This window comes from Abramis brama (assembly GCF_963993115.1).
Source record: "Abramis brama genome assembly, chromosome: 14".
In the NCBI taxonomy this organism is placed as follows: domain Eukaryota; kingdom Metazoa; phylum Chordata; class Actinopteri; order Cypriniformes; family Leuciscidae; genus Abramis; species Abramis brama.
Genome location: NC_139976.1, coordinates 1,754,478 through 1,771,977, shown reverse-complemented (window position 1 = coordinate 1,771,977; position 17,500 = coordinate 1,754,478). Strand labels below are relative to the sequence as shown.

The 17,500-nt window shown below is 35.2% G+C and overlaps 1 protein-coding gene across 2 annotated transcripts in view; it reads right to left on the bottom strand.

Moving 5' to 3' along the window:
- Positions 1–17,500, bottom strand: part of LOC311096097 (zinc finger MIZ domain-containing protein 1) — a 56,143-nt gene that overhangs the window by 25,445 nt on the left and 13,198 nt on the right. For both annotated transcript variants that reach the window (XM_084135061.1, XM_084135062.1), the window contains exons 2-5: positions 12,715–12,782; positions 5,542–5,661; positions 4,507–4,620; positions 1,211–1,316 (exon numbers count right to left, since the gene is read on the bottom strand). In XM_084135061.1, the coding sequence (XP_083991187.1) occupies positions 1,211–1,316; positions 4,507–4,620; positions 5,542–5,610 (289 nt within the window). In that variant the 5' untranslated portion in view covers positions 5,611–5,661; positions 12,715–12,782. The remainder of the gene's footprint in view (positions 1–1,210; positions 1,317–4,506; positions 4,621–5,541; positions 5,662–12,714; positions 12,783–17,500) is intronic.

Sequence of the window (17,500 nt, the reverse complement as noted above, 5' to 3'; positions counted from 1 at the left end):
ACACACACCCCGTCTAGACCAACATCAGACGGCTGTAAACGTGTGTGTGTTTCTGGCATTGAAAATCACCCCAGAGTGATTTCAGTCAAGCAAACACCAGACAGGAATCACTCTGACATCAGAAAACCCAGATCTCCCATGAAACGCATGAGCCGCAAACTGTTGGATCCGACTCAATATACAAGACTAGACGCTCTCATTATAATTAATTATTCTGTTTACACTAAAGCGCCCAATGCGGCGATTAGAGACGCAATGTGATGTACAATCAGTTGTCGGATACATCATTTCTAGTTTTACATTAGTATATCATCATTTAGTATAGCCTGACGTTTACTATACTGTACATTCACTAAAGCTACTCAAACCAGTGTTACCTTTTATTTTATTTGTTAATTTTAGTTTAATCTTTAGTAATTTAGTTATGCACTTTTGTCATTTTATTATTATTATTATTTTTTTAAATACTGCTATTTAGGTTTAATTTAATTCTATTTCAGTTTTTATTATTTAGTTATTTTATTATCAGTTTTTTTTAAAACTTATTTCAGTTTACGTTTTTCCAAATAATATTTATATTTCAGCTTTATTTCAATTAACAGAAATGTTATTAATAGTTTTAGTTTACTATAATAACCCTGACTCAAGCTACTTTACTGTTTTCAGATTTTATTTGCAAACATCATATATATGAATTATTTACACAGAATTTTATTTATTTATACAGGTTTAAAACAACTTGAGAGTGAGTAAATGATGACAGAATTGTCATTTTTGGGTGAACTACACTTTTAATATACAATAAATAAAATTCTGTGTAAATAATTCATATATATGATGTTTGCAAATAAAATCTGAAAACAATAAAGTTGCTTGAGTCAGGGTTATTATAGTGAACTAAAACTATTAATAACATTTTACAGTATCCCTTTAAGCATAAAGACTGTCTTAAATTACTTTGGAAGTTAAAATGGTAAAATATCTTCTCAAAACTAGGAATAAGACTCAAAAACAGAGCATGATGTGCAATGCTTCTTTGTGTGTGTATCTGATGTAGTAACCTAGTTAGTTACGTCAGGGTTGTGCTCAGCATCCGGTTCAGCAAAAGCAATGAAAAAATGATGCTCTTGAGTAAAATGTACATGCTCACATGGGCTCTGACGTCACGCTCTGTGATTAAAGTCGGGTGTTGATGATCCTGGAGCCTCACCTGCTGATTTGGGAGTGAATTTGTCCCTGTTTGCTGCACAGACGGCGAGCACCCGATACCCCAGATCCATGTCGAAGCCCTGCTGCCCTGCTACACGACTCAACACCTGACAGAGACACACACCATATTCAAACAGCACTGCAATATCAGCATTCAGGCATGCATGTTTTGTCATAGTAAAATTGCACAGGGTGGTTGTGGTTTGGGGGGTTTCTGGGAATGAAATCTCTCTCCTGATTTGCAAACCCTCATCAGGTCGGCTCATACGCTCAACACCACCACACCCTGAGGCCTGATTCCCTCTGAAACACAGACGTGCAGGAAGAAATCCCTCATATCTGTGTCTTAATTATAGTTAAACACATCAGACAGAGATATATGTGTGTCTAAAGCACATAATTAAACATCTGAGGGAGGTTTGGTTTAGCCGTCGCTCCACATTCTCCTTAAATGCAGCTTAGAGATTTCTGCTCTTTCTCTGCAGTAGAAGAAGCACAAGCCGACGTGACTGAGTTCATTCAAAGAGTCTGAGGAACATCCATAGAATATAATAGAGTACATCAAATAATAGAATAGATTAAAGAGATTACAATACTACAGAGCAAAATTGTAGCAAATAAAACTAAGAATAAATTGGAGCAGAATAGAACAGAATTAAATAAAATGAAAGAAACAAAGCTAAATAGAAAAGAGGAGTAGAATAGATTATAACGCAGAAGAGAGCAGAATAGAAGTAAATAAAATTAATTGAATAAAATTGGTGCAGAATAGAACAGAATTAAATCAAATGAAAGAAAGCCAAATAGAAAAGAAGAGTAGAATAGATTATAACAGAAGAGAGCAGAATAGAAGTAAATAAAATTAATAGAATAAATTGGTGCAGAATAGAAAAGAAAAATAGAATAGAATAAGCACAACAGAATTGAAGAGTAGAATACAATAGTTTGCAGGAGATTAGAGCAGAATAGAATAAAATGCAGAAGAATAGAGGGAAATCAAATGGGATGGATTAAAGAACAGAACTGAAGAGAGCAGAATAGAATAAAATAAAATTAATAAACTAGTGCAGAATAGAACAGAAAAATAAAATAGAATAAGCACAACCGAATAGAAGAGTAGAATAGAATAGTCTACAATAGAGCTGAGCAGAATAGAATAACATTTATAGAATAAGTTGGTGGAGAATAGAAGAGAAAATAGAATAGAATAAGCACAACGGAATTGAAGAGTAGAATAGAATAGTTTACAAGAGATTAGAGTAGAATAGAATAGTTTACAAGAGATTAGAGCAGAATAGAATAAAATGCAGAAGAATAGAGGGAAATTAAATGGAATGGATTAAAGAACAGAACAGAATAGAGCAGAATAGAATAAAATAAAATACAATAAACTAGTGCAGAATAGAACAGAAAAATAGAATAGAATAAGCACAAGAGAATTGAAGAGTAGAATAGAATAGTTTACAAGAGATTAGAGCAGAATAGAATAAAATGCAGAAGAAGAGGGAAATTAAATGGGATGGATTAAAGAACAGAAGAGAGCAGAATAGAATAGAATAAAATACAATTAATAGAACAAACTAGTGCAGAATAGAACAGAAAAATAAAATAGAATAAGCACAACAGAATAGAAGAGTAGAATAGAATAGTCTACAATAGAGCTGAGTAGACATGTGCCGGTATTCGGTAATGCGATAAATCGCGGTAATGAATATGCACGATATTGTTATCGCGGGCACTTCAAAATACCGTGAAAAATAATAGATCAGAATTTATATTTATAGAACGCGCATTAACTTATTTTCCATCAACCCTTAAACAAACACTGCGTATATGCTGCGCAAAACACGTGCGCACTCTGATGTAAACAATCCCCACATGTAGAAGCCCTGTGTGCATGCGGCGCAGTGCGCACTAATGTAAACAATCCTCACATGGAGAAGAAGCATGGCGGAAGGAGGAACGCTGCCAACGATTTATCCATAGACAGTAAAATAAAGGATTTATCCCCCTTCTAAAAGCAGGGCTGCCAACTTCAGCATGAGACTCACGCAATTTAACGTACACTTCTCACACGCTCTCGCCCCACACATCCATTTTCTCACGCAGAGAAAAATCACGGAGCAAAGAGGACACTGACACCGACAGACTAGACAGAGCAGGTTACTTTTGATATGAAAAAAATTCTCAGCTCTCAGGTTCTGTCCATTTTATTACGTAATTCAGACAATAAATACCGTTTTGGCGCTTGTAAATGTGACGTGACCGATCGCTGTAGCACCTCAGTTCAAGTAAACCGATCATCTGTTACTTTTTATTTAAAGATACAGTACAACTTACCTAAAGATATATATGCCTCATACATAATATCGATCAATCAGTGTTTTTCAACCACGAAAAGAGGTCAATAAAACTGCAGGTGAACAATTATGTCACAGAACGTTACATTTACCTCAGGAAAGCCATTTAATGACCAACAGGTTAGTTGACTAGAAAAAATAGCTATAGAGAGGAGTATTTTGCTAAATATATGCACTATATTACATTTGTATTATATTTTTACTTGTGTCATAATTGTTATTATAATGAAAACCAAATTATATTATTTAATTTAATTTGTTAATTTTTAACCTTTAATAATACCAGCTGACAGGGCTCTCTGTATGTTTACAACATTATGTGAGATATATTTTTTCTTGAGAAAAATTAACATGTAGGCTATCTACTGTAGCCTACCTAATATTTATCCAAAGAGTCAATATTGAATCAAGATTGAAATCAAATCCCAAGAATTGAATTGAAATCGTGAAAATTGTGTAAAATTCTGTTTAGTTACCAAATGTTTTGACAATCACAATTACACCTATTGTGATGCAAGTTGTGTTTTTTTTCTACATCCCCTCCCAATCCATTCGTTTCTCTTGAGCAATTAAAATATCGTGATAATACCGTATACCGTGATAAAAGCTCAATCAATTAATCGCAGCATGAAAATTTGATACCGGCACATCCCTAGAGCTGAGCAGAATAGAATAAAATTAATACAATAAACAAGTGCGCAATAGAACAGAAAAAATAGAATACAGCAGAACAGAAATTACATTGGAATAGACTCTAATATAGAATGTAAAACAATATAGACTAACATATTATAATATAATATAGAATATTTAATGTGACGTGAGTGAGGCCAGATGGAAATCTTCACACAGGGTAATTGTCAGAGCCGATTGTTCTTATTACTAACTAGCAGATGAATGCTGATTGGCTAATCGACTGAAAGTGAAGTGACCTCACCGTTAGGCATCCCATCAGGCTTTGCTCAAAGGGCCTCTGAAACGCTCGAGGATCTCCACACCAGTCCAACAGCTCCGTCGCCGCCGTCTGGAAGTTCGCTGGATTTTGCAGGTGCTGATCGAAGAAAATCACACACAATCATAAGAACACAAGTTCATATGACAAACCACTTCATATATTATGATTATATTCAGTTATTACTCTGTTTATGTGAGATGTTAATGTGTGAAATATTCATTACTAATCTACAGAAAGTTCTGTGTATTGTTCCTGAGAGTATATGCCCATAATGAAGTCTAATAATTGTGTGAAATCTGCTCTCCAGGAGTCCAGTAGGGGGCGTCACAGCGCTGAGAATGACTGATAAATCACAACATCACAACATTCACAACATTCTCACACTGTAAAGACAGAAGCAGTGAATCCTGAATGACTGACATGATCTCAATAATGACATTTTGACGTCTCACAGCTGTGAAGAAACACTGACATAAGATGAGATAAGATCCTAAATTCTGCTTTTTCTCCATGTTCATCTTTCTTCAGTGTGTAATGTTGGTGTTTGAGCATGAGAAAGGTTTCGGGAGTTCTTCTCTATATCAGTGTCAGTGTTTCTGAACTCCTGAAACGCCTCCATTGTAGTCTTGAGATTCTTCCGGGAACACGTCACAATATTCCTCATTATAATAATTCATGCGCAGAATAAAGGGGCGGGGCCTGGTTGAGTTAGTTAGTAGTGTGTTAAACTGGCGGCTATGGTAAGGGGTGGGACATTTCCAAACACACTCGAAGCGCTCGACCAATCAGAGCACACTGCTCCAGCCGACCAATCAGAGCACAGTGTGCTTTTCAGAAGGAGGGGCTTCATAGAGACAGGAACTAAACAGAGCGTTACTGACAGACTGGGAAGAGAGGAGCCGCAACAATGGAGAATATGAGGAGAATAATCAACATTCAAGCAGGAAAACCTGTTCTAGTAGAGCCTGAAAACAACATCAAGACTTTGTAAAAGGTCTCGCATCTGTTTTCTCTCACCTGTTTGATGCAGAGGAGCCGGTCGTTGGTTTGCTGGATGTGTCTGTCCATGGACGGGAGAGAATTCATCCTTCAGGACCGTCTCTCTGTCCCTATCGCACAGCCATCAACACTTAATCCCTGGAAAACACACACGATTTAGACACAGTGCCAGACAAAATGATCAGACGCAAATAAATAAACATCCAGTTCTATATTGCTGATATAATTTCTCATCTGTCATACTTTAGTTTGCATCTTTTCTTCATTATTTACAGCATGAAGTAGTACATAAACTCATGGCTATTCATTTAACATTGAGATTAACGTGTGTTTGTGTGTGTGTGTGTGTAGGAAGCATTTCTGTGTCTGCTGTAAAATAATGAAATCAGGTCAGAGTATGAGAGCCGATTCCATAATCACATGATCTCCCGTTTACCTCATCTGTCTCAGATGGTCAGTGATATTTAGATATGTTAGTGTGAATGAACAGTGTAAGCGGGATCTCTCGTGTACTCGCAACTATCAGCTGTGTGTGTCAGACTGTGGGCTGTAGCGACTGGAACACTTGCATAACTAGCAGATGATGTGCTGAGACAGGCCACACACACACACACACACACACACAGACACGCGCACACACACACAAACACACACGCGATGGGAAACATGTCGAGAAGCAGAGGGAGTGTTTCCTGTAGTTTAGTGTGAACGTCAGTAACTGGTTTGTGTTTCATCACTGAGTGAAAGACGACACGTCAGACACGTGCTAAAGCTCCACCCGCTCCTCAGTGACACACATGCTGGATTAAGAGGATTACAATCATCACTGTAATACAGACGGCAAGAATGAGGAAGAAAATAAACATGCTAAAAGTATAAAGACACAACAAATGGAGTAAAAATGGGGGGAAATAAACTTGTGTAGATGCATTTCTGCAGAACTTCAGAACATAAATCAGCATGAAATTAATACAAAACAGTGTTACAAAACGATTACCATATTCACATACCATCATACAGAACGATTACCATATACCATACCATCATACAAAACGATTGCCATATTCATATACCATACCATCATACAGAACGATTGCCATATTCATATACCATACCATCATACAAAACGATTGCCATATTCATATACCATACCATCATACAGAACGATTACCATATTTATAAAACCATCATACTGAACGATTACCATATTCATATACCATCATACTACTGAACAATTACCATATTCACAAAACATCATACTGAGCGATTACCATATTCATATACCATCATACTACTGAACAATTACCATATTCACAAAACATCATACTGAGCGATTACCATATTCATATACCATCATACTGAACGATTACCATATTCATATACCATCATACTGAACGATTACCATATTCATATACCATCATACTGAACGATTACCATATTTATAAAACCATCATACTGAACAATTACCATATTCACATACCATATAAGCGATTACCATATTCACATACCATCATACTGAGCGATTACCATATTCACATACCATCATACTGAGCGATTACCATATTCACATACCATCATACTGAACGATTACCATATTCATATACCATCATACTGAACGATTACCATATTCATATACCATCATACTGAAAGATTACCATATTCATATACCATCATACTACTGAACAATTACCATATTCACAAAACATCATACTGAGCGATTACCATATTCATATACCATCATACTGAACGATTACCATATTCATATACCATCATACTGAACGATTACCATATTCACATACCATCATACTGAGCGATTACCATATTCACACATACCATCATACAGAACGATTACCATATTCATATACCATCATACTGAACGATTACCATATTCATATACCATCATACTGAACGATTACCATATTCATATACCATCATACTGAGCGATTACCATATTCATATACCATCATACTGAACGATTACCATATTCACATACCATCATACAGAACGATTACCATATTTATAAAACCATCATACTGAACAATTACCATATTCATATACCATCATACAGAACGATTACCATATTCACATACCATCATACTAAGCGATTACCATATTCACATACCATCATACTGAACGATTACCATATTCACATACCATCATACTGAACGATTACCATATTCATATACCATCATACTGAACGATTACCATATTCATATACCATCATACTGAACGATTACCATATTCATATACCATCATACTGAAAGATTACCATATTCATATACCATCATACTACTGAACAATTACCATATTCACAAAACATCATACTGAGCGATTACCATATTCATATACCATCATACTGAACGATTACCATATTCATATACCATCATACTGAACGATTACCATATTCACATACCATCATACTGAGCGATTACCATATTCACACATACCATCATACAGAACGATTACCATATTCATATACCATCATACTGAACGATTACCATATTCATATACCATCATACTGAACGATTACCATATTCATATACCATCATACTGAGCGATTACCATATTCATATACCATCATACTGAACGATTACCATATTCACATACCATCATACAGAACGATTACCATATTTATAAAACCATCATACTGAACAATTACCATATTCATATACCATCATACAGAACGATTACCATATTCACATACCATCATACTAAGCGATTACCATATTCACATACCATCATACTGAACGATTACCATATTCACATACCATCATACTGAACGATTACCATATTCATATACCATCATACTGAACGATTACCATATTTATAAAACCATCATACTGAGCGATTACCATATTCATATACCATCATACAGAACGATAACCATATTCACATACCATCATACTAAGCGATTACCATATTCACATACCATCATACTGAACGATTACCATATTCATATACCATCATACTGAGCGATTACCATATTCACATACCATCATACTGAGCGATTACCATATTCACATACCATCATACTGAACGATTACCATATTCATATACCATCATACTGAGCGATTACCATATTCACATACCATCATACTGAACGATTACCATATTCATATACCATCATACTGAGCGATTACCATATTCACATACCATCATACTAAGCGATTACCATATTCATATACCATCATACTGAGCGATTACCATATTCACATACCATCATACTGAACGATTATCATATTCATATACCATCATACTGAGCGATTACCATATTCACATACCATCATACTAAGCGATTACCATATTCACATACCATCATACTGAACGATTACCATATTCACATACCATCATACAGAACGATTACCATATTTATAAAACCATCATACTGAACAATTACCATATTCATATACCATCATACAGAACGATTACCATATTCACATACCATCATACTGAGCGATTACCATATTCACATACATCATACTAAGCGATTACCATATTCACATACCATCATACTGAACGATTACCATATTCATATACCATCATACTGAACGATTACCATATTTATAAAACCATCATACTGAGCGATTACCATATTCATATACCATCATACAGAACGATTACCATATTCACATACCATCATACTAAGCGATTACCATATTCACATACCATCATACTGAACGATTACCATATTCATATACCATCATACTGAGCGATTACCATATTCACATACCATCATACTGAACGATTACCATATTCATATACCATCATACTGAACGATTACCATATTCACATACCATCATACTGAACGATTACCATATTCATATACCATCATACTGAGCGATTACCATATTCACATACCATCATACTAAGCGATTACCATATTCACATACCATCATACTGAACGATTACCATATTCATATACCATCATACTGAACGATTACCATATTTATAAAACCATCATACTGAACAATTACCATATTCACATACCATCATACAGAACGATTACCATATTTATAAAACCATCATACTGAACAATTACCATATTCATATACCATCATACAGAACGATTACCATATTTATAAAACCATCATACTGAGCGATTACCATATTCATATACCATCATACTGAGCGATTACCATATTCACATACCATCATACTAAGCGATTACCATATTCACATACCATCATACTGAACGATTACCATATTCATATACCATCATACTGAACGATTACCATATTTATAAAACCATCATACTGAACAATTACCATATTCACATACCATCTAAGCGATTACCATATTCACATACCATCATACTGAGCGATTACCATATTCACATACCATCATACTGAACGATTACCATATTCACATACCATCATACTGAACGATTACCATATTCACATACCATCATACTGAACGATTACCATATTCATATACCATCATACTAAGCGATTACCATATTCATATACCATCATACTGAGCGATTACCATATTCATATACCATCATACTGAGCGATTACCATATTTATAAAACTATCATACTGAGCGATTACCATATTCATATACCATCATACTGAGCGATTACCATATTTATAAAACCATCATACTGAGCGATTACCATATTCATATACAATTACCATCATACTGAATGATTCTCAATTATCAGACCGTTTGTTTGAGCATCAATAACCAACAATAAACAAACACAACTAGAGGAAAGCTGAAATACAGTTAGAAGGTTTTTCAATCCACAAATCACCAACATTTACCACTGATTTACTGCAGGAACACTATCTGTAATACTAACCATGGGTATTAAGGCAGAAATGTTGGATATTCATATGTAATTTTATTACACTTAATATAAGTCTACAATAATAATATATGAAAGGAGTAATGGAATTAGTATTTTCTGTTATTAAGCTATAGCATATGTTGTCTTTAGGCTGTTTTTCATTACAAAATGCCACAGAAACCATGTAGATTTCTTTTACCATAGTAATGAGTTGCCATCCGTTTTACCTAATGGTAATTTTAATAAAAGTTGAGTCATAACTCAGTCAGAATATTTAAAACTTACCCTATAAAAAGCTGTAAATTGTATATCATTTTTTACAAATTACAATTGTATGTACGTTATAATTGTATATAAAGTTTTTTTTTTTTTTTTTTTAAGATGTTACATTAATGAAAATAAATGTACATGTGCATCATTTCTATGAGATAAAACATGTAATAATATTATTAATATTACATGTGCGATGCTACTAAATCAGTTTCCGCAGAGCTTGCTCTCAAATGTTAGTCTGGAGCGCTGAAACATTAGTTCACGAGTGTGTTTGAAAGCCGAACGGCCGGAGCGTTTCCCTCTGTGCCTCTGATTCACATCAGCCTCAGGAAATGAGGCCTTTCCTGTCAGAGGAAGAAGAGAGTTTTACAGGCTCAGACAGGAACGGGTGTAGAGAGGAACATGAACGTCTGAACCGTGAAGCGCTGCGTCTTCTGCTACTGGAAGCACATCACGTTCTGCCCGGCTCATCCGCACATCTAATAATGATTGTGTAAATAAGTCTTGTTGAACATTCTGTAACTTTAGTGGAAATTTTGCATGTTTGCAGATCACATTTACATTCACTCTGTGTGCATGTCATTTTTTATTCTCTTTTTACTATGATTATTATTATTATTAAATACTTGAATAGAAGAAAGGGAAAAAACACCAACAACAATTATCGTCACTGTCATAACATAATACAAAAATACTCCAGAGTCCTTCAGTCTTTCAGTCCAGATTAAGTTCCTTCAGTCGTTCTCATTTTTTATTCTCTCTCTTTCTCCTGCAGTTGGTCGTGATGTCATCATGATGATGTCATCGTGGTGTGTTCATATGTAAATGATGCGAAGGACGTTTCTGCACCGGAATAAAAGCACGGCACTCTCATTCTAGTGTTTTACATCTATAATTGGTCATATTTCAGACAGAGTGAAACTGGATATTCAACAAATGTAGGTCAGGACTTAATTTTTTTCAACATCGAAAGCGTTTTTTTTTTTTATGTCAGGTGGTTCAACATGAGAGAGATTGAAAAAGTAAAGTTCGCAATTCATTACAGTAGATTTTTTTTTTAGCATGCATTATGAGACCACAGGAATGTGTGTTAACAGAGCAAGTAGTCAATTTTCATTTCATGCTGACGTTAATATAAACAACTTCATAACATGCACAGACACAAGAGAGAGATAGAGGCGGCCGTCACTGTTGCTCACAATAAACACTGTTCACACGCTCAACAATAACACACTGTTCTGACTGCGTAGTTTACACACACAGTCTATTATACGACCTAATATACATCAGCAGCTGCAGACACACACACACCATGAATCATGTGTCAACATATGCAAACAAACGCACAGTCATGTGTTGCAATACATGCACGCGCTCCAGTTTCATTTGATTTTTTTTTTTACATGTACTATCATAGATTTTTACATTATGGTTTATATTTTTTACATCATTTTCTGAAGAAAATGAGGTAACTTTATAATGCATTTTTAAAAGTATTTAGTAATTTTGCCTTGTAATGCACATTATAATGCACTGTATGTTCTTATTGTAACCACAGGTATAATACTTGTTTATTTTTACACATTTAGAAAGTATAATGCATTAAAAAACATGACAAACAACCAATTTCAAATGGAATCTGCACATATTATAATGCATTTTAACTTTGGTTAGTTACAATTATTTATGAAAAGATGTAATGCATTATAACACAGATTATGAATACCTTTATAATGCATTATATATAATATGCTTCATCTTGTAAAGTGTTACTGAAAGTGTTAGTGAGCTCAAAACTCGAGGCGTTTGCTAGTTACAGTCTCAAATCAAAAGAGTCTCCATCATTTTCCGGTTCGGGTGAACAACCAGACTTCGCTAATGAATTAGTCTGTTTATGCAGAAACACGTATTACGCAGGACTCCACGATGGCACATTCATGAAACATTTGGAACAAACATGTTCTGACTTCTGTTCGGCTAAAACACAGGTGTGTTTACAGCCACAACGCTCCTCTGATGAGTGTTTTCTCAGCCAGACTTTGAGGATTAAAAGCCTTCTCAAAGAAAACGTCCCACACAAACACACATTTTGCTTCACGTTTGCCCCACGATGGCTGAATTCTTACCTGCGTATGTTCTGCATCCACAGGACCGAACAGGAATATGTTACGAATCCATCAGCTGCTCATCTGACCTGAAAGAAAACACCAAGCAGTGATTAGATACAGCCGCAATGCAACAAATTTACATTTTCAAAAACATACAACACCATCATATTAAACGTTTACCATATTCATATACCATCAAATTTAATGATTACCATATTCATAAACTATCATAATGAACGTTTACCATATTCATACACCATATTAAATGTTTACCATATTCATACACCATATTAAACGTTTACCATATTTATACACCATCATATTAAATGATTACCATATTCATAAACTATCATAATGAACGTTTACCATATTCATACACCATATTAAACGTTTACCATATTCATACACCATATTAAACGTTTACCATATTCATACACCATGTTAAACGTTTACCATATTTATACACCATCATATTAAATGATTACCATATTCATATACTCTCATAATGAATGATTACCATATTCATATACTATCATAATGAACGTTTACCATATTCATATACCATCAAATTGAATGATTACCATATTCATATACTATCATAATGAATGTTTACCATATTCATACACCATATTAAACGTTTACCATATTTATACACCATCATATTAAACGATTACCATATTCATAAACTATCATAATGAACGTTTACCATATTCATAAACTATCATAATGAACGTTTACCATATTTATACACCATCATATTAAACGATTACCATATTCATATACTCTCATAATGAATGATTACCATATTCATACTATCATAATTAACGTTTAACGTTTACCATATCCATGCACCATCATATTAAACGTTTACCATATTCATATACATTCATAATGAATGATTACCATATTCATATACCATCGTACAGAATATATTCTTTAATATGTGTATTCATATAATACTTGTATATATACATATATATTTATAGATGCACAACTGGTTATATTCTTCTGTTTTGGCTTTGTACTGTACTCTGCACAATGACAATAAAGTTTAATTTGAGAAATATTTTAATATAAAAAACTGAGTTCAAATATTATATGTCTACTGTCCATTTATTATGTTTGAACTGACTGTTTGTTCCTTAATGTTATTGTGAATTGTCCTTGAACTTGGGAAAGGCGCTATATAAATTAAACATTATTATTATTAGATTTAATCTAATATAATATTTGAACTCAGTCTTTTAAATATCTCTGAATATTCATACTGCCAATTTGAATATTAATGAGATGATTATTGCTCAAGTGAGGGAAATGTTTGGCTCTGTCTGTCATAATGAGCCTGAAAGCACAAACGTTGATTAAAATAGTCATTTTTGAATTTCTGTTCGTATTGAATGAATGAAATATATTAAGAATCAATGTTTATCTCATTTCCACAATCTTGGATGGACTTTTTTGCAATGCATTATGGGGTTAGGTCAAGAGAACCTTTAAATCTCGCCTAAATCAACAGCAGGCAAAATCATCATTATGAAACATTACAGTGTGTGATTTATTAATCTAATGAACAGTGAGGCAGCAGATCGTAGCCATAAATCAGTTCCTACACGTCCAAACAAACACCGCGTCCATCAGACGAGATTCACGGCTAAATTCATCTGAACGAGAGTGATTTTCCAGAAGGAGTTCAGGAATGTGAGACTCAGCCTCTCTGGAGGCTTTTATTTTTAGAGTTTCTTGCATTTGAGGACAGTCGTTCACTGCAGTCTGACCCCCCGCTCACCCTCACAGATCACTGAGGGTTTATGCACATCTCACACTAGACCATAACAATCCTATTGTAATCGGACCAGTAACACAATCGGAATAAAAAGTCACATGTAACCACGTCAATAAGAATGAATTGGCCAGATCTGATTCAAATTTAATTCGGATTGTCGGGGTGTTTTTTTCCTTTTGCAATCCGATCGAGAAGAACATGTAAACACTTGATCGGATTGAGAACCGAAACTGGAGAGGACTGTGCATGTTCAAGGACTAGTGTTATCAAAGTACCGGTACTTCGGTACCAAGTCGGTACTGAAAATGTGACGATACCAGAATTTAATATTTTTTTCAAATAGTTAAATAAAATAGAAAAATAGTTCCAACAGATTTTGCTGTGGTACCGAAATTGGTACCGAGAACCGTAAAATTTTAATGGTATTGGTACTACTGGAATTTTGGTATTGTGACATCCCTAGCAAGGACATAGAAATAGCGTAATGACGTATGACACGCAGAACGATCTAGTATTCCTGTTGAATAAAGTGTCATAAATGAGTGTCCCGTCATTCTAAAATTCTCTTTCCGCTCATCGTCTGTGAAGTGGACAGTTTTGGGCATGGGAACTGATTGATAAATACAAGCAGCACGGCTCAACGGTTCATGTGCTCGTCGTCGTATAATTAGGACCCAAAAAAGATAAATAATAAGTCTGCTTTTTAAAACAAAAAAAAGGAGGATGGTTAGTGTGCGGGAAGCTCTGTATATTCGTGCAGTGCGCGCATGTCAAAAGATTAAATACGATCAGAAGCTTGTGATATATAAACACGCACATCAACGTTATTCATGTAAACACTAAGTTCGGCTTCATCAATCGGAATGAATTCATTCAGATTGAAGCAAAAAGAGTCCATGTAAACGCCACATCTCAGACTAATGCTCTAATCATACGAGCCACATCTCAGACTCATGCAACCAGCGTCTCACGCACATTAGTTCACTATTTGGCATTTAGATAATGTAACGGCAGAGGGTCATTAACACAAAATAAACTCTGTCAGGGAGACACAAGACCCTCGAATGTACATAATCCCATGAATAAATAATTATGTTAAATGTCAATGTTTATGTGCCTAAATACACAACGTGTCATGCACACAGTGGCTATATGCTTACATGCAACCCAATAATCCGTTAGTTAATCGGATTGACGGCTCAATCGGACTGAAAAGCCTTCATGTAAACACCTTAATCGATCCGATTCGGCGAACCGAATTAAATTTCGATCAGATTGAAAGGGGTGGTTTATTCCTTTACTAATCCGATCGAGAGAACATGTAAACACTTGATCGGATTGAAAACCGAAACTGAAAAGACTGACGTAGAAATAGCGTAATGACGCATGACGAGCTGTTGTTCCCGTTTAATAAAGTGTCATATAAACGAGTATCCCGTCATTCTAAAATTCTCCTTACTCCTTTTTTTGCTCTAATCATACGAGCCACATCTCAGACTGATGCAACCAGACGCACATTAGTTCACTATTTGGCAATTAGTCTGGAAATAAGCAGATAATGTACAGGCAGAGGGTCATTAACACAAAATAAACTCTGTCAGGGAGACACAAGACCCTCGAATGTATATAATCCCATGAATAAATAATTATGTTAAATGTCAATGTTTATGTGCCTAAATACACAACGTGTCATGCACACAGTGGCTATATGCTTACATGCAACCCAATAATCGGTTAGTAATCGTATTGACGGCTCAATCGGACTGAAAAGCCTTCATGTAAACACCTTAATCGATCCGATTCGGCGAACCGAATTAAATTTCGATCAGATTGAAAGGGGTGGTTTATTCCTTTACTAATCCGATCGAGAACATGTAAACACTTGATCGGATTGAAAACCGAAACTGAAAGGAGTGACGTAGAAATAGCGTAATGACGTATGTTCCCGTTTAATAAAGTGTCATATAAACGAGTATCCCGTCATTCTAAAATTCTCCTTACTCCTTTTTTTGCTCTAATCATACGAGCCACATCTCAGACTGATGCAGCCAGACGCACATTAGTTCACTATTTGGCAATTAGTCTGGAAATAAGCAGATAATGTACCGGCAGAGGGTCATTACCACAAAATAAACTCTGTCAAGGAGAGACAAGACCCTCGATTGTACATAATTCTATAAATAAATATGTTAAATGTCAAATGAATAAATAAATATGTTAAATGTCAATGTTTATGTGCTTAAATACACAACGTGTAACTAACGGCATCCCATATGAAATGGCTGCCGAAGCATTTTCCAAACGGGAGAGTGTTTTGTATCGGAGAATGTCACAGCTTACAACTTCCAATCATTCCTGCATCTATCCCTCCAAAAGAGAGCAGTGTGTGTGTGTGTGTGTGTGTGTGTGTAGATGATGCATTAGAGCATAATGGGAAGGAAAAGTCTCTCTCTCTCTCTAATTCCAGATCTTTCCGACACCTCCAGCCATTCATCACATGCTCCTCTGAGCCTGAAGCAAGAATAAGGGGGAGAAAAAAAATCAATGGAGTCAGAACTGCAAACAGGCCGTAAAGACACCAGGAGGAAGGTACCAGCTGCAGTGGAATTGATTTCTTCAAGTAGAATAACACCTCTCTCACACACACACACACACACACACACTGCTTCTGCTAAAACACTTCTGAAAGCCTCCCAGTTCACAGAAATCAACAGAGAATGAGTTATTAATGAAATCGTCTGCTGGTGACAGGCCTACATTAAGCTCGTTTGGGTTTTGGGTGTTTAATTGAATGTTCATGAATCAAAACATTTAGCTGACATTGCATTATATAAATGGATAATTTGATGATGCTGATTGCTCAGATGAGTCACACTGGAAGCCAAATCAATACAACAACTAATAATAGGGATGCACGATATATCAGCCACCATATCGGTATCGATATATGTTCATTTTTTAATGTTATCGTTATCGGCCTGATAAGAAATTTGGGCCGAAATGTTAAAGCCTATAAAGTAC